This window comes from Nansenia antarctica (genome assembly GCF_963989245.1).
Source record: "Nansenia antarctica genome assembly, chromosome: 6".
Lineage (NCBI taxonomy): Eukaryota > Metazoa > Chordata > Actinopteri > Argentiniformes > Microstomatidae > Nansenia > Nansenia antarctica.
This window is the reverse complement of record NC_137676.1, coordinates 25,542,328-25,557,139: the sequence shown is the minus strand read 5'-3', so window position 1 is coordinate 25,557,139 and position 14,812 is coordinate 25,542,328. Positions and strand designations below refer to the sequence as shown.

The 14,812-nt window shown below is 42.6% G+C and overlaps 1 protein-coding gene across 1 annotated transcript in view; it reads right to left on the bottom strand.

Annotated features, from left to right (window-relative positions):
• The window catches only part of katnb1 (katanin p80 (WD repeat containing) subunit B 1), a 30,622-nt gene that overhangs the window by 10,084 nt on the left and 5,726 nt on the right, over positions 1-14,812 (bottom strand). The window contains exons 12-13 of the mRNA XM_080533982.1: positions 921-1,075; positions 746-793 (exon numbers count right to left, since the gene is read on the bottom strand). Of these exons, the coding sequence (XP_080390108.1) occupies positions 746-793; positions 921-1,075 (203 nt within the window). The remainder of the gene's footprint in view (positions 1-745; positions 794-920; positions 1,076-14,812) is intronic.

Sequence of the window (14,812 nt, the reverse complement as noted above, 5' to 3'; positions counted from 1 at the left end):
CGTACCTCCGCCGTTCTGTTCGTGGTGATTTTAGAGGCAATAGATTATTTTTGCCCCGCGCTTATTGCTATGAATAGTTCGAAGCTAGGTGCTTGCACGTTAGGTGCGAGAATGCTCGGTTAACCCATTAGCGGGAACATTATTTGTTTCACAAAATAGGCAGATTTAATTGACCATGAACATCAGAGACATACATTACGAATGTTCATTTAAAATACTCTATACTGAGCACTGGTATAAGAACATGAACCAGAGAACAGCAGTAAATGCAATAACCCACAGTCGTCGCTGATGATGTTGCATTTTCGATTAGGATACGTATGGGATTAAAGGCACCGGTGTGTGTCCCGCTAAATTCGGACCAATCACAAAACTGTTTTGAAAGCGCGTCGCCTCGCGCCTGTTGAGAGCGATTCAGTCTCGATTGCAGTGCGAACACAAACGACGAGGTTAATTGCAACATTGTAACATATTGTAAATAACTACGCCCTAAATCGTAACGAAATGTTGGTCTGGAAGCGGCCTAAATCTAGCTTCAATCTGCTTTTTTTCTGTTCTCCGGTCATAATAACTCGCTGCCTTTCTGCGCAGCCTGAATCAAAGTGGACTGTCTGAATCAATTAGTGGCGGAGGAAATTCATTCGTGGCGGGCCGCCACGAATAAATGCATATAGAGGAAACACTGGTATTGCAATGGTCATGACTGTGTGTGTGTGCATCCGTGTCCTGCACGTGGCCCACTCACCGTCCTCCAGTGGAGCAGGGAACGGATCGCTCCTCGGGGGGCTGCGGGCTGGGAGGGGGGCAGAAGGACACTTTTTAGTATGGAACACAAGCTGTGATCGGATGAAAACACAGCTAGCCAATCAAGACACAGAATCATGGTTGCTTGTCACACAAGGTTGTTTGAGGAAGCGTACATATGGCGCTCTTTGGCTGGAAGATCTCCTTGTAGTCCTCAGCATTGCGGATCTCAGCGGCGGACTCCTTCTCCTCCCTCTCGTCCTCGCTGCTGGGACTCCTCCTCTCGCCTTCGGGACTGCGCCGGTCCGCCTCAGAGTTCTGCTGCTTCACCCTGAACACACACACACACACACACACACACACACACACACACAGTTTGGAACTGGTTTTCCCCACACCCAGTGATGGTGATCAAGATAAGTGTGATAAGAACTATCAAACCAATTAACATACAGGTTGGTATGACATGATTCAACTGAACCCAGAGTATGGACTTGCTCTGCTGCCTGAAACACCAAGTAAAAGATTCCTTAAACACAGAAGCTGTACTTACACACCAGGGCTTGACATTAAGCTTTTTGTCCTTTGGACAAGTGAACTTATCTTTTACTTGTCTGAGAGCTCAAGTTACTTGTCCAAATATGACGACGTGTGTGTGTGTCTGTCTGTCTGTATGTCTGTCAGTCTACTAAAACACTACAAGCCAGTAATACATTCCATTCCAATTCCAATAATTACTGTGGATCTACGTGCACGCCAGAGAACGTTCGATTTCAAAGTTAATATAATGTGTGCTCTAATTAATGTGTGCCAGCATTAATGTTTTGATTCAAAGCTCCGTAGTGAAATAAGAAATGAAGATATAATCTAATATACTAAATATGTGCCCAAGATTTCCTTCCTTCATTTGGTAATTTATACTATTGTGATGTATTGTGCAGAGTAAATGTTAGACAGCGTGTGACAACATACCCCGCGCTCCCCTACTCAGTGGACATAGATTGTTTGACAAGGCAGCATACATGGAAATGGCAGTATACATTGACAAAGCAGCATACATTGACAAGGCAGCATACATTGACAAGGCAGCATACATTGACAAGGCAGCATACATTGACAAGGCAGCAGACATTGACAAGGCAGCAGACATTGACAAGGCAGCAGACATTGACATGGCAGCAGACATTGACAAGTAGGGATGTCCTGATCCCATTTTTTCACTACCGATACAGATACCGATACCTAGGCTTCAGGTATCTGCGATACCGATATCAATCCGATATTTGTATTTATTGTTTTACTCCTGAATAATTACAAATACTTCCCCAGTATATAGTCCACAACAACAGTTGGCTATTAAAGACTGCCAGCCTTTATTCAAGCAACAAAAACAGTACTCTGCAGTACTCAGTGACCAACTGGTTTAAAGTTAAAACAATTTAAACAGCAGCATTCAGCATTGTAGAAAAAAAAGAGTTACTGTCTGATTTCTAGTTGTAGTGCCTTCAGGTTTTTATTCTATTTTATCTTCTCTTACAAATGGCAAATCAATTATAGGACCCTTTTAAAAGTGTAGCCTAGTGACGCCCGCTGGTGAGACCAGAAACCAGTCGCAGAATCGAAGGGGTGTCAACAATATCTAGTTTTTGTTTTTTTCATAACAGGCAACTTGAAGTTTTAAAGTACCCAGTCCATATAATAAAAAACAGTTTAACGATCACTAAATACTTATAATCTGTGGATTGGATTAACTCTTCTCGTTTGCCGCAGGCTACCGGTAAGTGATAATGACTTGTAAACATACTTTCGTTTTAGTTTGTGTTCAAAAGCAAGTGTGTTCATCTAATTACGCGTAGTTATGTGTTTCTAGCATGTCCATGTTGTGATAATAAATGTTATAAAAACGCAGTTAGACGTTCCTAGCGATGTCCCGATCCGATATTGATATTGCATATCGCCGCGATATTGGTCCTGACTGCTGGATCGCAGATCGCACCAGAAAAAAAATAGGCAGCGATCTGGGGCTCGCGATCCGGCGTGTCACTCACGTGATGACAACAGTAGTAGTCAGTGGTCACGGGCATGAGAGTTGGCTAGTAGCTACCTGTGTGTAATGAGTCTGACATGTGTATGACTATGTCATGATGCTAGCTGGTGAAATCATAAACCATTTGCTTACGTAATTTTTCGGTTGTTTACATAGTCTGAAACTACAGATGGTAAGCTTTCAAATGATGCGTCATACATTGAAATCGGAAAAAAAATCAAGACAACACGAGTATTTGAATGTTTGTTTGTATCAATGTTTTGCTCAAGAATGGTGACTGCTAAAAACAGCTAGCGGCTAACGGTTCATTCTAAAACGAAAGTATGTTTACAAGCCAGGTATCACTTACCGGTAGCCTCTGGCAACAGTGAATCCAACCCACAGATTATAAGTATTTAGTGATCGTTAAACTGTTGTATATTATATCGAGTGGTACTTTAAAACTTTCAAGTTGCCTGTTATGAAAAAAACGAAAAGCAGATATTGTTGACACCCCTTTGATTCTGCGACTGGTTTCTGGTGTCACCAGCAGCGTCACTAGGCTACACTTTTAAAAAGGGTGCTATAATTGATTTGCCATTTGTAAGAGAAGATAAATAGAATAAAAACATGAAGGCACTAAAACTAGAAATCAGACAGTAACTCTTTTTTTTCTACAATGCTGAATGCTGCAGTTTAAATTGTTTTAACTTTAAACCAGTTGGTCACTGAGTACTGCAGAGTACTGTTTTTGTTGCTTGAATAAAGGCTGGCAGTCTTTAATAGCCAACTGTTGTTGTGGACTATATACTGGGGAAGTATTTGTTATTATTCAGGAATAAAACAATAAATACAAATATCTGATTGAAGCCCAGGTATCGGTAGTGAAAAAATGGGATCGGGACATCCCTACTACTGACCACTACTGTTGTCATCACGTGAGTGACACGCCAGATCACGAGCCCCAGATTGCTGCCTATTTTCTTTCTGGTGCGATCTGCGATCCAGCATTCAGGACCAATATCGCAGCGATATGCGATATCAATATCGGATCGGGACATCCCTATTGACAAGGCAGCATACATTGACAAGGCAGCATACATTGGAAGAACACCGGCAATGGTGCAGGTTAGGGTGCATCAAAATGCAATGCAAAAAATGTAATGTCAAAATATCAACTTGTCCATTGTTGCATTTTGTTCTAATGCACATACAAATGACTTTTGCAAAGTTTTGGGGAAAATCATTGAGATTTCGAGGTGGAACGCAGCATGTGAAATTTAGAAATTTAGACATTTTGAAATGTTTGTGTTCTTTCAGAACTCCAATTTCTTGACAACATGACAAGTCAATTTCTAAAAATACAACAGTACTACTGTCATTAACAACCTGACATGGTACTACTGTCATTAACAACCTGACATGGTACTACTGTCATTAACAACCTGACATGGTACTACTGTCATTAACAACCTGACATGGTACTACTGTCATTAACAACCTGACATGGTACTACTGTCATTAAGAACCTGACATGGTACTACTGTCATTAACAACCTGACATGGTACTACTGTCATTAACAAAGACTGACATGGTACTACTGTCATTAACAACCTGACATGATACTACTGTCATTAACAAGGACTGACATGGTACTACTGTCATTAACAACCTGACATGATACTACTGTCATTAACAAGGACTGACATGATACTACTGTCATTAACAAGGACTGACATGGTACTACTGTCATTAACAAGGACTGACATGGTACTACTGTCATTAACAACCTGACATGGTACTACTGTCATTAACAACCTGACATGGTACTACTGTCAATAACAACCTGACATGGTACTACTGTCATTAACAAGGACTGACATGGTACTACTGTCATTAACAACCTGACATGAATCATGATACTACTGTCATTAACAAGGACTGACATGATACTACTGTCATTAACAACCTGACATGGTACTACTGTCATTAACAAGGACTGACATGGTACTACTGTCATTAACAACCTGACATGGTACTACTGTCATTAACAACCTGACATGGTACTACTGTCATTAACACTAGAGGCGCGACGTTTTTTCACCTATTTTAAGCGCGACGAGGTGTCGAATTACACGACCACTCTTCACAATGGGGGAGTGTGTACTGACGCACAAAGATCGCTGGATGGCGATGTCGCACAAGAAGAGAAAATGACAAGATCACTAAAGTTCCTATGTGCAGAGAAGCAGGGAAAAACAATAGTAATAAATATTGCAATATTGTGTTATCATAGTTATGAGCTTCACAGTGATAAAGTCTGTTTATTTGTCGTGAACTTCGCCGGTAACATCAGCCTGTCAGCCCCTGCAACTGCTCACAGGGGTTGTTACATGTGATTATATGGAATGGCTGAATATGTTCATTCTTTTTATTTTGATTACATTATATAATTGTATTTGGTATAATGACAAATAAACTTGAAAGTTGAATGATCTCACAGGAGCGCGTACCTGCATGTGCCGCAACCTGTTATAGTTAGTTTCACCTATATTAGTGAAAAGAGCTGAAAGAAAATACATGAAAGAAAGGAGAGAAAGAGTACAGAATGATAAATCATTCAGAATGTTATTGGTTTTAATATTTCACAATCTGCCAGAATAAGCACGCTCCCTCGCACGCCCAGACCATCATTTTTGATGCCGCTAATGTGTGTAATGAAAAGTGTGACAATGTTGAAAGACATGATGTCATAATCAAAATATAAAACCTGGTTGGATAAAATAAGATTCTGTTGTGATTGTGTTGACATTGTTGTGATGTCAAAAGAGATCTTGGTTATGTAATGTGTAAAGTGGAGAGGAGATTGATCGGGACTGCGGGAGTTTTCATTACTAACGAATGATGGTTGATTATTATTATACAAAAATAATAGTAATAAATATTGCAATATTGTGTTATCATAGTTATGAGCTTCACAAAGTCTGTTTATTTGTCGTGAACTTCACGCCGGCCGTAACATCAGCAGACAATCGACTGCTTGTAAGCTTTGAAACCTGCTTGGCAGCTTTGAAACCCGCTTGGCTCCCTCATGAATTGGCAGCTATTGTTTGCTGATGGGAAACGATCAATAAGATTACCCTCCCCCGTGCATCAACCATTGCATCAAGTGATTGTAACTCACTTTAGAAACTAGTTCTTAGCTTACACGTTTATTTGTCAAATACATGCTCTGCATGTTTCTCTAAAATGCATAAAGTTCCTATGAGCAGAGAAGTGGGGAAATTATTAGAGCAATCTGATATGAAGCTTGAGTCAGCTGAGAACGAACTATGGAACAGATTAAATGCTATATATGGAGAGGAGATTGATTGAGACTGCGGGAGCTTTACTAATGAATGAAAGTTGATTATCATTATTAAAAAAGAATAGTAATAAATATTGCAATATTGTGTTATCATAGTTATGAGCTTCACAGTGATAAAGTCTGTTTATTTGTCGTGAACTTCGCCGGTAACGTCAGCCTGCCCCTGCAACTGCTCACATGTGATTATATGGAATGGCTGAATATATTTCATTCTTGTTATTTTGATTACATTATATAATTGTATTTGGTATAATGACAGATAAACTTGAAACTTGAATGATCTCACAGGAGCGCGTAGCCTACCTGCACGGAGCTTTCATGTGCCGCAACCTGTTATAGTTAGTTTCACCTAAAAGAGCTGAAAGAAAATACATGAAAGAAAGGAGAGAAAGAGTAGCCTACAGAATGATAAATCATTCAGAATGTTATTGGTTTTAATATTTCACAATCTGCCAGAATAAGCACGCTCCCTCGCACGCCCAGCCCATCATTTTTGATGCCGCTAATGTGTGTAATGAAAAGTGTGACAATGTTGAAAGACATGATGTCATAATCAAAATATAAAACCTGGTTGGATAAAATAAGATTCTGTTGTGATTGTGTTGACATTGTTGTGATGTCAAAACAAGAGATCTTGGTTATGTAATGTGTAAAGTCCATTTCCACTGTTATGCGGACGACACCCAGCTCTACGTTTCCTCCAAACCCACTTCCACCCTCCCTCCCTCCTCCCTCTGTGCCTGTCTACATGAACTTAAATCCTGGTTCACTTCAAATTTCCTCAAACTAAACAGTAATAAAACAGAGGTAATTCTCATTGGCTCCAAATCCACACTCACCAAGCACCCCAGTTTCACCCTCAACATAGACAACTCCTTGGTTTCCCCCTCCCCCAGGTTGAGTCTGGGTGTCGTCCTCGACAGCACCCTTTCATTCCACTCCCACGTCAACAACACCATCCGGTCTGCTTACTTCCATCTTCGTAATATCAACCGCCTCCGCCCTTCACTCACTCCCAACAGCGCCGCAATCCTGGTCCACTCCCTAGTCACTTCCCGCCTAGATTACTGTAACTCCCTTCTCTTTGGTCTCCCCCACAAACTGCTCCACAAGATCCAACTGGTCCAGAACGCTGCTGCCCGTATTGTCACCAGAACCCCTGTCATCAGTCACATCACCCACATTCTACACCAACTCCACTGGCTCCCCATCAAACACCGCATCGATTACAAAATCCTTCTCCTTACTTTCAAGGCCATCCATAACCTCGCCCCTGTCCGACCTCCTCCACATCAACATTCCCACCCGGTCCCTCAGGTCTGTCTCCTCCATCAACCTGACCGTCCCCCCAGCCCGTCTGTCCACCATGGGGTTTAGAGCCTTCAGCCGCTCCGCCCCTCGCCTCTGGAACTCCCTCCCCACCGACATCAGGAACATTGATTCAATCTCCTCTTTCAAAACCCACCTCAAAACCCACCTGTTTACGCAGGCGTATCCCTGTTGATTTACTGTTCCCGTGCTGCTCTGCTACTAGCTATGTTTTATACTGTATATTTCTATGTATTTTGTATTTTGAAACTGTTTTTAAATGTGTTGTTGTACGGCGACCTTGAGTGCCATGAAAGGCGCCTTATAAAATAAATGTATTATTATTATTAACAAGGACTGACATGGTACTACTGTCATTAACAACCTGACATGGTACTACTGTCATTAACAAGGACTGACATGATACTACTGTCATTAACAACCTGACATGGTACTACTGTCATTAACAACCTGACATGGTACTACTGTCATTAACAACCTGACATGGTACTACTGTCATTAACAAGGACTGACATGGTACTACTGTCATTAACAAGGACTGACATGGTACTATGTACTGTCATTAACAACCTGACAGTCAATATACCAGCCTAAGGACTGTAATTTGTTTGTTGGCCGACAACTTAACAATGGATCCTACCCAGCTTAACGCTATCGCCGAGTTCGTTGCTGAGGCTGTTAGATTAAAAGGGATCTGTTAACACATATTGGGCCCTATTATGCACTTCTTAACTTGCCGTCTTAAGTCTTAATTAAGACGCACCGCCAGGTTAGGAACTACCGCCACCCTTATTATGCGCTTCATACGCGCTACTGCTATTCGTGGACTTCAGCTCGGCCTTCAACACGATCCTCCCACACATCCTGGAGCACCAGCTATCCCTGCTGCAGGTGCCGGTCTCCACCTGCAGGTGGATCACGGACTTCCTGACTGACAGGTCTCAGCGGGTGAAGCTGGGGAAGAGCATTTCCAGCTCCAGGACCACCAGCACGGGCTCCCCGCAGGGCTGCGTCCTGTCTCCAGCACTATTCTCCCTCTACACCAACAGCTGTGTCTCCCGCCACCCCTCGGTCAAGCTCCTGAAGTTTGCAGACGACACCACCCTGGTGGGCCTCATCTCCGGGGGGGACGAATCTGCCTACAGGGGGGAGATCGAGGGGCTGCAGAGCTGGTGCAGTTTAAACAATCTGGAGCTAAATGCTCTAAAAACAGTGGAGATGGTGGTGGACTTCCGAAGGAAAGCAGCCCTGCCCCCTCCCATCACGCTGGGCGGTACCCCGGTGGCCTCCGTGGAGTCATGCCGCTTTCTAGGCATGACCATCTCCCGGGACCTAAAGTGGGAGCAGAACACCGAGGCCCTCACAAAGAAGGCCCAGAAGAGGATGTTCTTCCTCCGGCAGCTGAGGAAACTCAGGCTGCCGAGGTCCATGATGGTCCAGTTCTACACGGCCATCATAGAGTCCATCCTCACCCACTCCATCATCACCTGGTTCCCTGCTGCAACGACCAAGGACAAGGCCAAGTTGCAGCGGGTGCTACGTTCAGCAGAGAGGGTGATCGGCTGCCCCTTGCCCTCCCTCAACTCCCTGCATGACACCAGGGCTCTGAGGAGGGCAAGGAAGATCATGGCAGACCCCTTCCACCCCGGCCACGGCCTCCTCACCCTGCTTCCCTCTGGAAGAAGGTTGCGGCTGCCTAAGGCACTGAAGGCCCGCCACAGGCTCAGCTTCTACCCCTCAGCCGCCAGGCTGCTAAATGACTCTGGCTTCCCCCCCCCCCCGCCCCCAAGTCTGCCCAGGACTGAACTGGACTCACTGAAAAAAAAAACTCTGCACTGCACTTTACTTTATACCGCACTATCCAATGCACTGTTGTCTGTCCTGTGTTGTTGTTGTGTTGTCCTGTTTTTTGACATGTGAAAAAAGTATAAACGCACTTGCTGTGGTGACGAAGCAAATTCCTATATGTGTAATGCATAGTGGCAATAAACGTTATCTCAATCTCAATCTCAATCAATCTCAATTATGCAGGTGTCGATAGGCGCCCACACATAAGACGTAAGACTCCCGTGCATATATTACCCATTGTGGGAGTGTTCATATGTTAATGAAGTGCACTAGGCGCCCCTGCTATTATGCGATCTGACTTTGCTCCTAGCGCTAAGAAGTGGTTTGAAAAGTTATTAAGTTTAGACTTCATGCACGTTTGAAACACGAGCGCGCCTCCGCGGTTTGCGCATGCATGTGGGCACACATGAACACGCACGTGGCTCCACGGCAAGACGTCAATTACGGTCACAGTATAAATTCCACCACTGGCAAATGTTAAGCCAGAGAGAGAGAACAATGGAATATATCCTAGGAAGGAATTATGATAGACGAAGACGGCGCGCCGAGCGCATATACCGGCAACGACTTTGTTACCTCGGGCTGACAGGTAAGCCAAATCTCAAATCAATCCTGGATTCGTGATCTAAGCATTTTAGCGCTTTCAATTGGTGATCCAACTGTTAATAATGCTATAATATATTGCAATTACAATTATATTATAGCCTATTATTAAAATATGTATAATATAGCCTATATATATATTCTTTTATTCTGTTTACAGAGCAGCAATGCTTGTATGAGCTGCGCTTCACCCGTCAGGCAGTAACTGACATATGTCGTTTGGTCAGCAATGATATAGCCACCAATGCCTGTTTCACCACCTCGGCTCGGGGAGGATTTCGCGCCGTTCCAAAGATTGCGAACTGACGAGCCTTGACCTCATGCACGAGCTTGTTACTTTCTTCTGCAGAGAAGCGCGCTGACCTCCTTCTTAGGACTTCCATAATAGCATAGCGCTAAAGACTCAACGCAGCCGGTTCTTAAAGGGAATGGCACCTGGCACGCTGATTGGGTTGATTGAGAAGACGCCCAAAACACACCCATGACTAATTTCTTTGCTTAGCGCCGGGTTTTAGGCGCCCACTACCGCACGCATAATAGCAAAGTGGCCTTGACCACGCCTCCACGTCTTAAGTTTAGATCTACCGCCTCGTCTTATTGCTTAAGACTTATGAAGTGCATAATAGGTAGGGATGCACCGAAATGAAAATTCTTGGCCGAGGCCGAAGCCGAATTTAAGGAAACACTTGGCCGAATACCGAATACCGAATGTGTATCGGCAGTTTTTAATTTTAGCATTGCATAAACTAAATACATTTTGCTTTTTATTCATGCTTCTCAAAGAAAGAAATTGAGATTGAAAAAAAATAACTTTTATTGAACATTCCAGCAGACATCAGTCTATACCAACAAAGCACAATAAATAAAATAAATCAGTCAAATTAAATGTTTTTGTTTTCCCTGAATAGCTGCTGAAAGAAAATCTTTCTTTTTCTTCCCCAACCTGACAATACAGCACAATACAACATAATACAACACAATACAACACAATACAGCATAATACAACATAATACAACACAATACAACACAATACAGCACAATACAACGCAATTGAGCAAAAAGGGGAATGACAACTTTGAGTTCTTAGTGTTTGTTAACAGCTTAATAAAACACTAAGCAGCTATGCTGTTGGCGCAGTGAGCAGATGACAGCCCGGGTGCGTTCGTAAACTCGATCCGGGGATCTGATCAGCACTCGCGGAATGCCTCTCGTCCAATCGAATCGCTCCGTCCCTTTATGACGTCGGACCCAGTGTGCGCCCCGGCGCTCTCAGAGCGAGTTTTTTTTCAACGAACGCAGCCACGGTTATGGAGCTAGCCATGTTGGGTCTTATTCCATTTGTAGCAGCATGCAGTCAATGCTCGTCTCATTCGCTGAGCAGCATGGGATGCTTACACTGTTTGATTGCGTCATCAAAACACGCCCACTATTCGGTGGTAAACATTCGGTGTTTTCACACATTCGGCCGAATACCGAATGTGCTTTATTTTGCGATATTCGGCCGAATACATTCGGTGGCCGAATGTTCGGTGCATCCCTAATAATAGGGCCCATTGACTCTAAAGTTGATCCTATCATCTCTACTCTAGAGTCTATTCAAAACTCACTAATCGGCATCAATGACCATGTTTCGGAATTGGAACAGCGTGTTGGTCAAGCAGAAGATGATGTGATTGATCACGCGAAGATAATTAAAAAACTTGAAGTGGATAATCGTTACCTGTTGCAGAAGGTGGATGACATGGAAAACAGGAGCAGGGCATCTAACCTCAAATTCATTGGCGTTCCCGAATCAGCAGAAGGCCATGACATGACTAAGTTCATGACTGACCTGATCCCACAGCTCCTGGGGGCTGAGAAGTTCCCCTCTCCTCCGGTCATTGAACGGGCCCATCATAATCCATTCACCCGCCAGATCGATAGCATAACTGGGCTTCCCAAAATGGCCCCGAGACCAATCTTGATAAAGCTACTCCACTTTCAAGACAAGGCCAAAATACTCTGTCTCTCTCGAGAACAGAAAGAGCTGCGGTTCAACGGGCGTCGCATCTCCATCTATCCCGACTACAGCGCTCAGCTTGAGAAGAGCCGGCGCGCGTTTGATCCAGTCAAGAAGAAGCTTCGAGAGCTGAAGTTCTCTTATACCCTCAGGTGTCCGTGCTCTTTGTGGGTGGAAATGAATGGTTAAGGTCGAATACACTGATGTCGAAGCTGCGAAAGCCATGTTTCTCTCATCACCACCATTGGATTCCACTCTGTCCTCCCCCTCTGCCTCAAGCTCCAGGCTGGGACTATCGATGATGGTGGGTACTGACAACTAGCGAGTAACGCTGGCCAGCGACGCTCTTATGTGACTCATGATGATCTTCACTATTTCCTCTTCTTTCATTTTTCATATTGAGTCCATTTGAATATGTTCTGTTTTGGTTTGGTGTTATTTCATGAAGTTATCGGCTAGCTAGCCTACATTTTGTACTCGATGTAGCCTGCCAGTAGCGTTAGCCCCTGTATTTTCCTGCTGCTCCCTCAGAGATCAGATGCAGCATGGGCATGTTTGCCGTAAACCTAGACTGTTGTAAAGCGCTGTATGGTCGAAAAACTGTCGCAAAAATGTGTAACCCTACTTTCTGATGTTTAAATTCCATCACAAAATTGCTATTGTTTGATCCTTTATTCATGCTTGTATTGACTTGCAGACCGAGCTGTTGCTCTGCTTTTTTGTTGCATCTTGATGATGTTACAATTTATTTTATTTCTGTGTGTGTGTGTGTGTGTGTGTGTGTGTGTGCGTGTGCGTGTGTGTGTGCCCCTGTTAGTCCCTCACTCCGCAGCTCGTTCTCTCCCTCCCAACGTCTACGCCCTAGGCCTACTTCCCAGGTCGGTCTCATGACCAACATATACTTGTTTTCTCTGTACTATTGAGTCAGCAAAAGGAATGAAGATAGTTCATATCAATATTAGGAGTCTTGCTCCGAAAATTGATTTACTTAGAGCATGGGTGGCTCTTTATAAACCCCATGTTATTTCTTTATCTGAAACCTGGTTGCATAATAATATTACTAATGATGAAATTAAAATTGATAACTACATTATTTACAGATCTGATAGACCTTCGAGAGGAGGTGGGGTGGCAACTTATGTTTCTGATAAATTTACCTCAGAGTGTACCACTCCTACTGTTGACCCAATTCATTTTGAAAGCCTTATCTACAATAAACTCCTTAAAGAAGCATAATGAACTGATCATTCTGGGCGACTTTAATATAAATTGGCTTGATAAGTCTTCTATTGATGAGAGAACATTATTTTCCAGTGTTAATTTATCTCAGTTGATCAGTGAGCCAACTCGTGTGCACCATCACCATGGATCCTCATCTTTAATAGATTGGATTCTGGTCACCAATCCTGAGAGAATAACCGCATCTGGTGTTTTGTCTGATTGTTTTAGTGATCATTGTGTTATATTTTGTGTTTGGAAAATTAGAATACCTTCCTCCCCACCTAAATATTTTAATTTGAGGCAATGTAAAAAAATGAATGTTGATTCATTTATTAACGATATAACTGCAATTAACTGGGATAGATTCCAATTGATACCCTTTCCGGAGGATGCATGGAGTTTCTTATGTAAGTCTTAATTTAAAATAGTTATTGATAAACATGCACCTCTAAAGACATTTAGGGTTAAAGGCAGGCATCTACCCTGGATCAGTACTGAACTATTCAATATTTTTAAACAGAGAGATAAAGCCTGGGCCAAACATCGTTTGTCAAATGATCCTGCTGACTGGGATATGTATAAAGGTTTGAGGAACTCTTGCAAAACTAAAACGCGTAACGCAAAATCCAGTTACTTCCGTGATAGTCTTTCTCAAGACTTTAATAACCCTCGACAATTTTGGAAACAGTTGAACCGAGCTCTCAATAAAACTAACAAAGGCCTCATATCTCAAATAAAAATGAACGATGATATAATTTCTGACCCCCTACATATTTCACAGGCCTTTAACCAACATTTTACTTCTATCGGTGATGTTATAAATACTAAATACTCGGATCTTGCAGATTCCTCAAACCCCACAACACATAGGCCTACTACTACTTTCTCCTTTAATAAAATCATGCCTATGGCTGTTTATAATGCAATCTTTGATTTCAAAGGTGGTGGTGCTGGTCCAGACGGTATTGAAGATACATTTGTTAAACTAGCAGCACATGTGTTAATGTATCCTCTTGCAGATTTATTTAATTTGTCAATTTCTACCTGCTCAATTCCCTCAATGTGGAAATGTGCCCGTGTTACCCCTATTTTCAAGAATGGAAATGTAACTGACATGAATAATTATCGCCCAATTTCCATTATTTGTTTCACTGCAAAAGTTTTTGAGAAACTGATTTACAATCAACTGTCTCACTACCTTAATTTATTTGATATTCTTTCACCATTTCAATCTGGGTTTAGACCCAACTTCTCAACTACTTCTGCTCTCCTCAAGTTTACTAGTGATGTTTTCTCATCCTGTGACAAAGACCAACTGACTGGTGCCATCTTCATCGATCTATCTAAAGCTTTTGATTTGATTGATCATTATCTTCTTCTTGATAAGTTGTACTCCATTGGTTTTTCTCAGAAGGCTCTTTTTTTGCTTAATGCATATTTGCATAATCGCCGTCAATATGTTTCTTTACAGGGTTCTCAGTCCGATTACTTAATTGTGGACAAGGGTAATCCTCAGGGTTCTACTCTGGGACCACTCCTCTTTTCTATATTTATTAATGATCTCCCTAAGTCTTGTTCTAACTCTGCTATTCATCTTTATGCAGACGATACGGTTATCTATACCTCTCACAGAGATCTAACACAAATTCAAAGCTCCTTGCAATCAGATTTTGC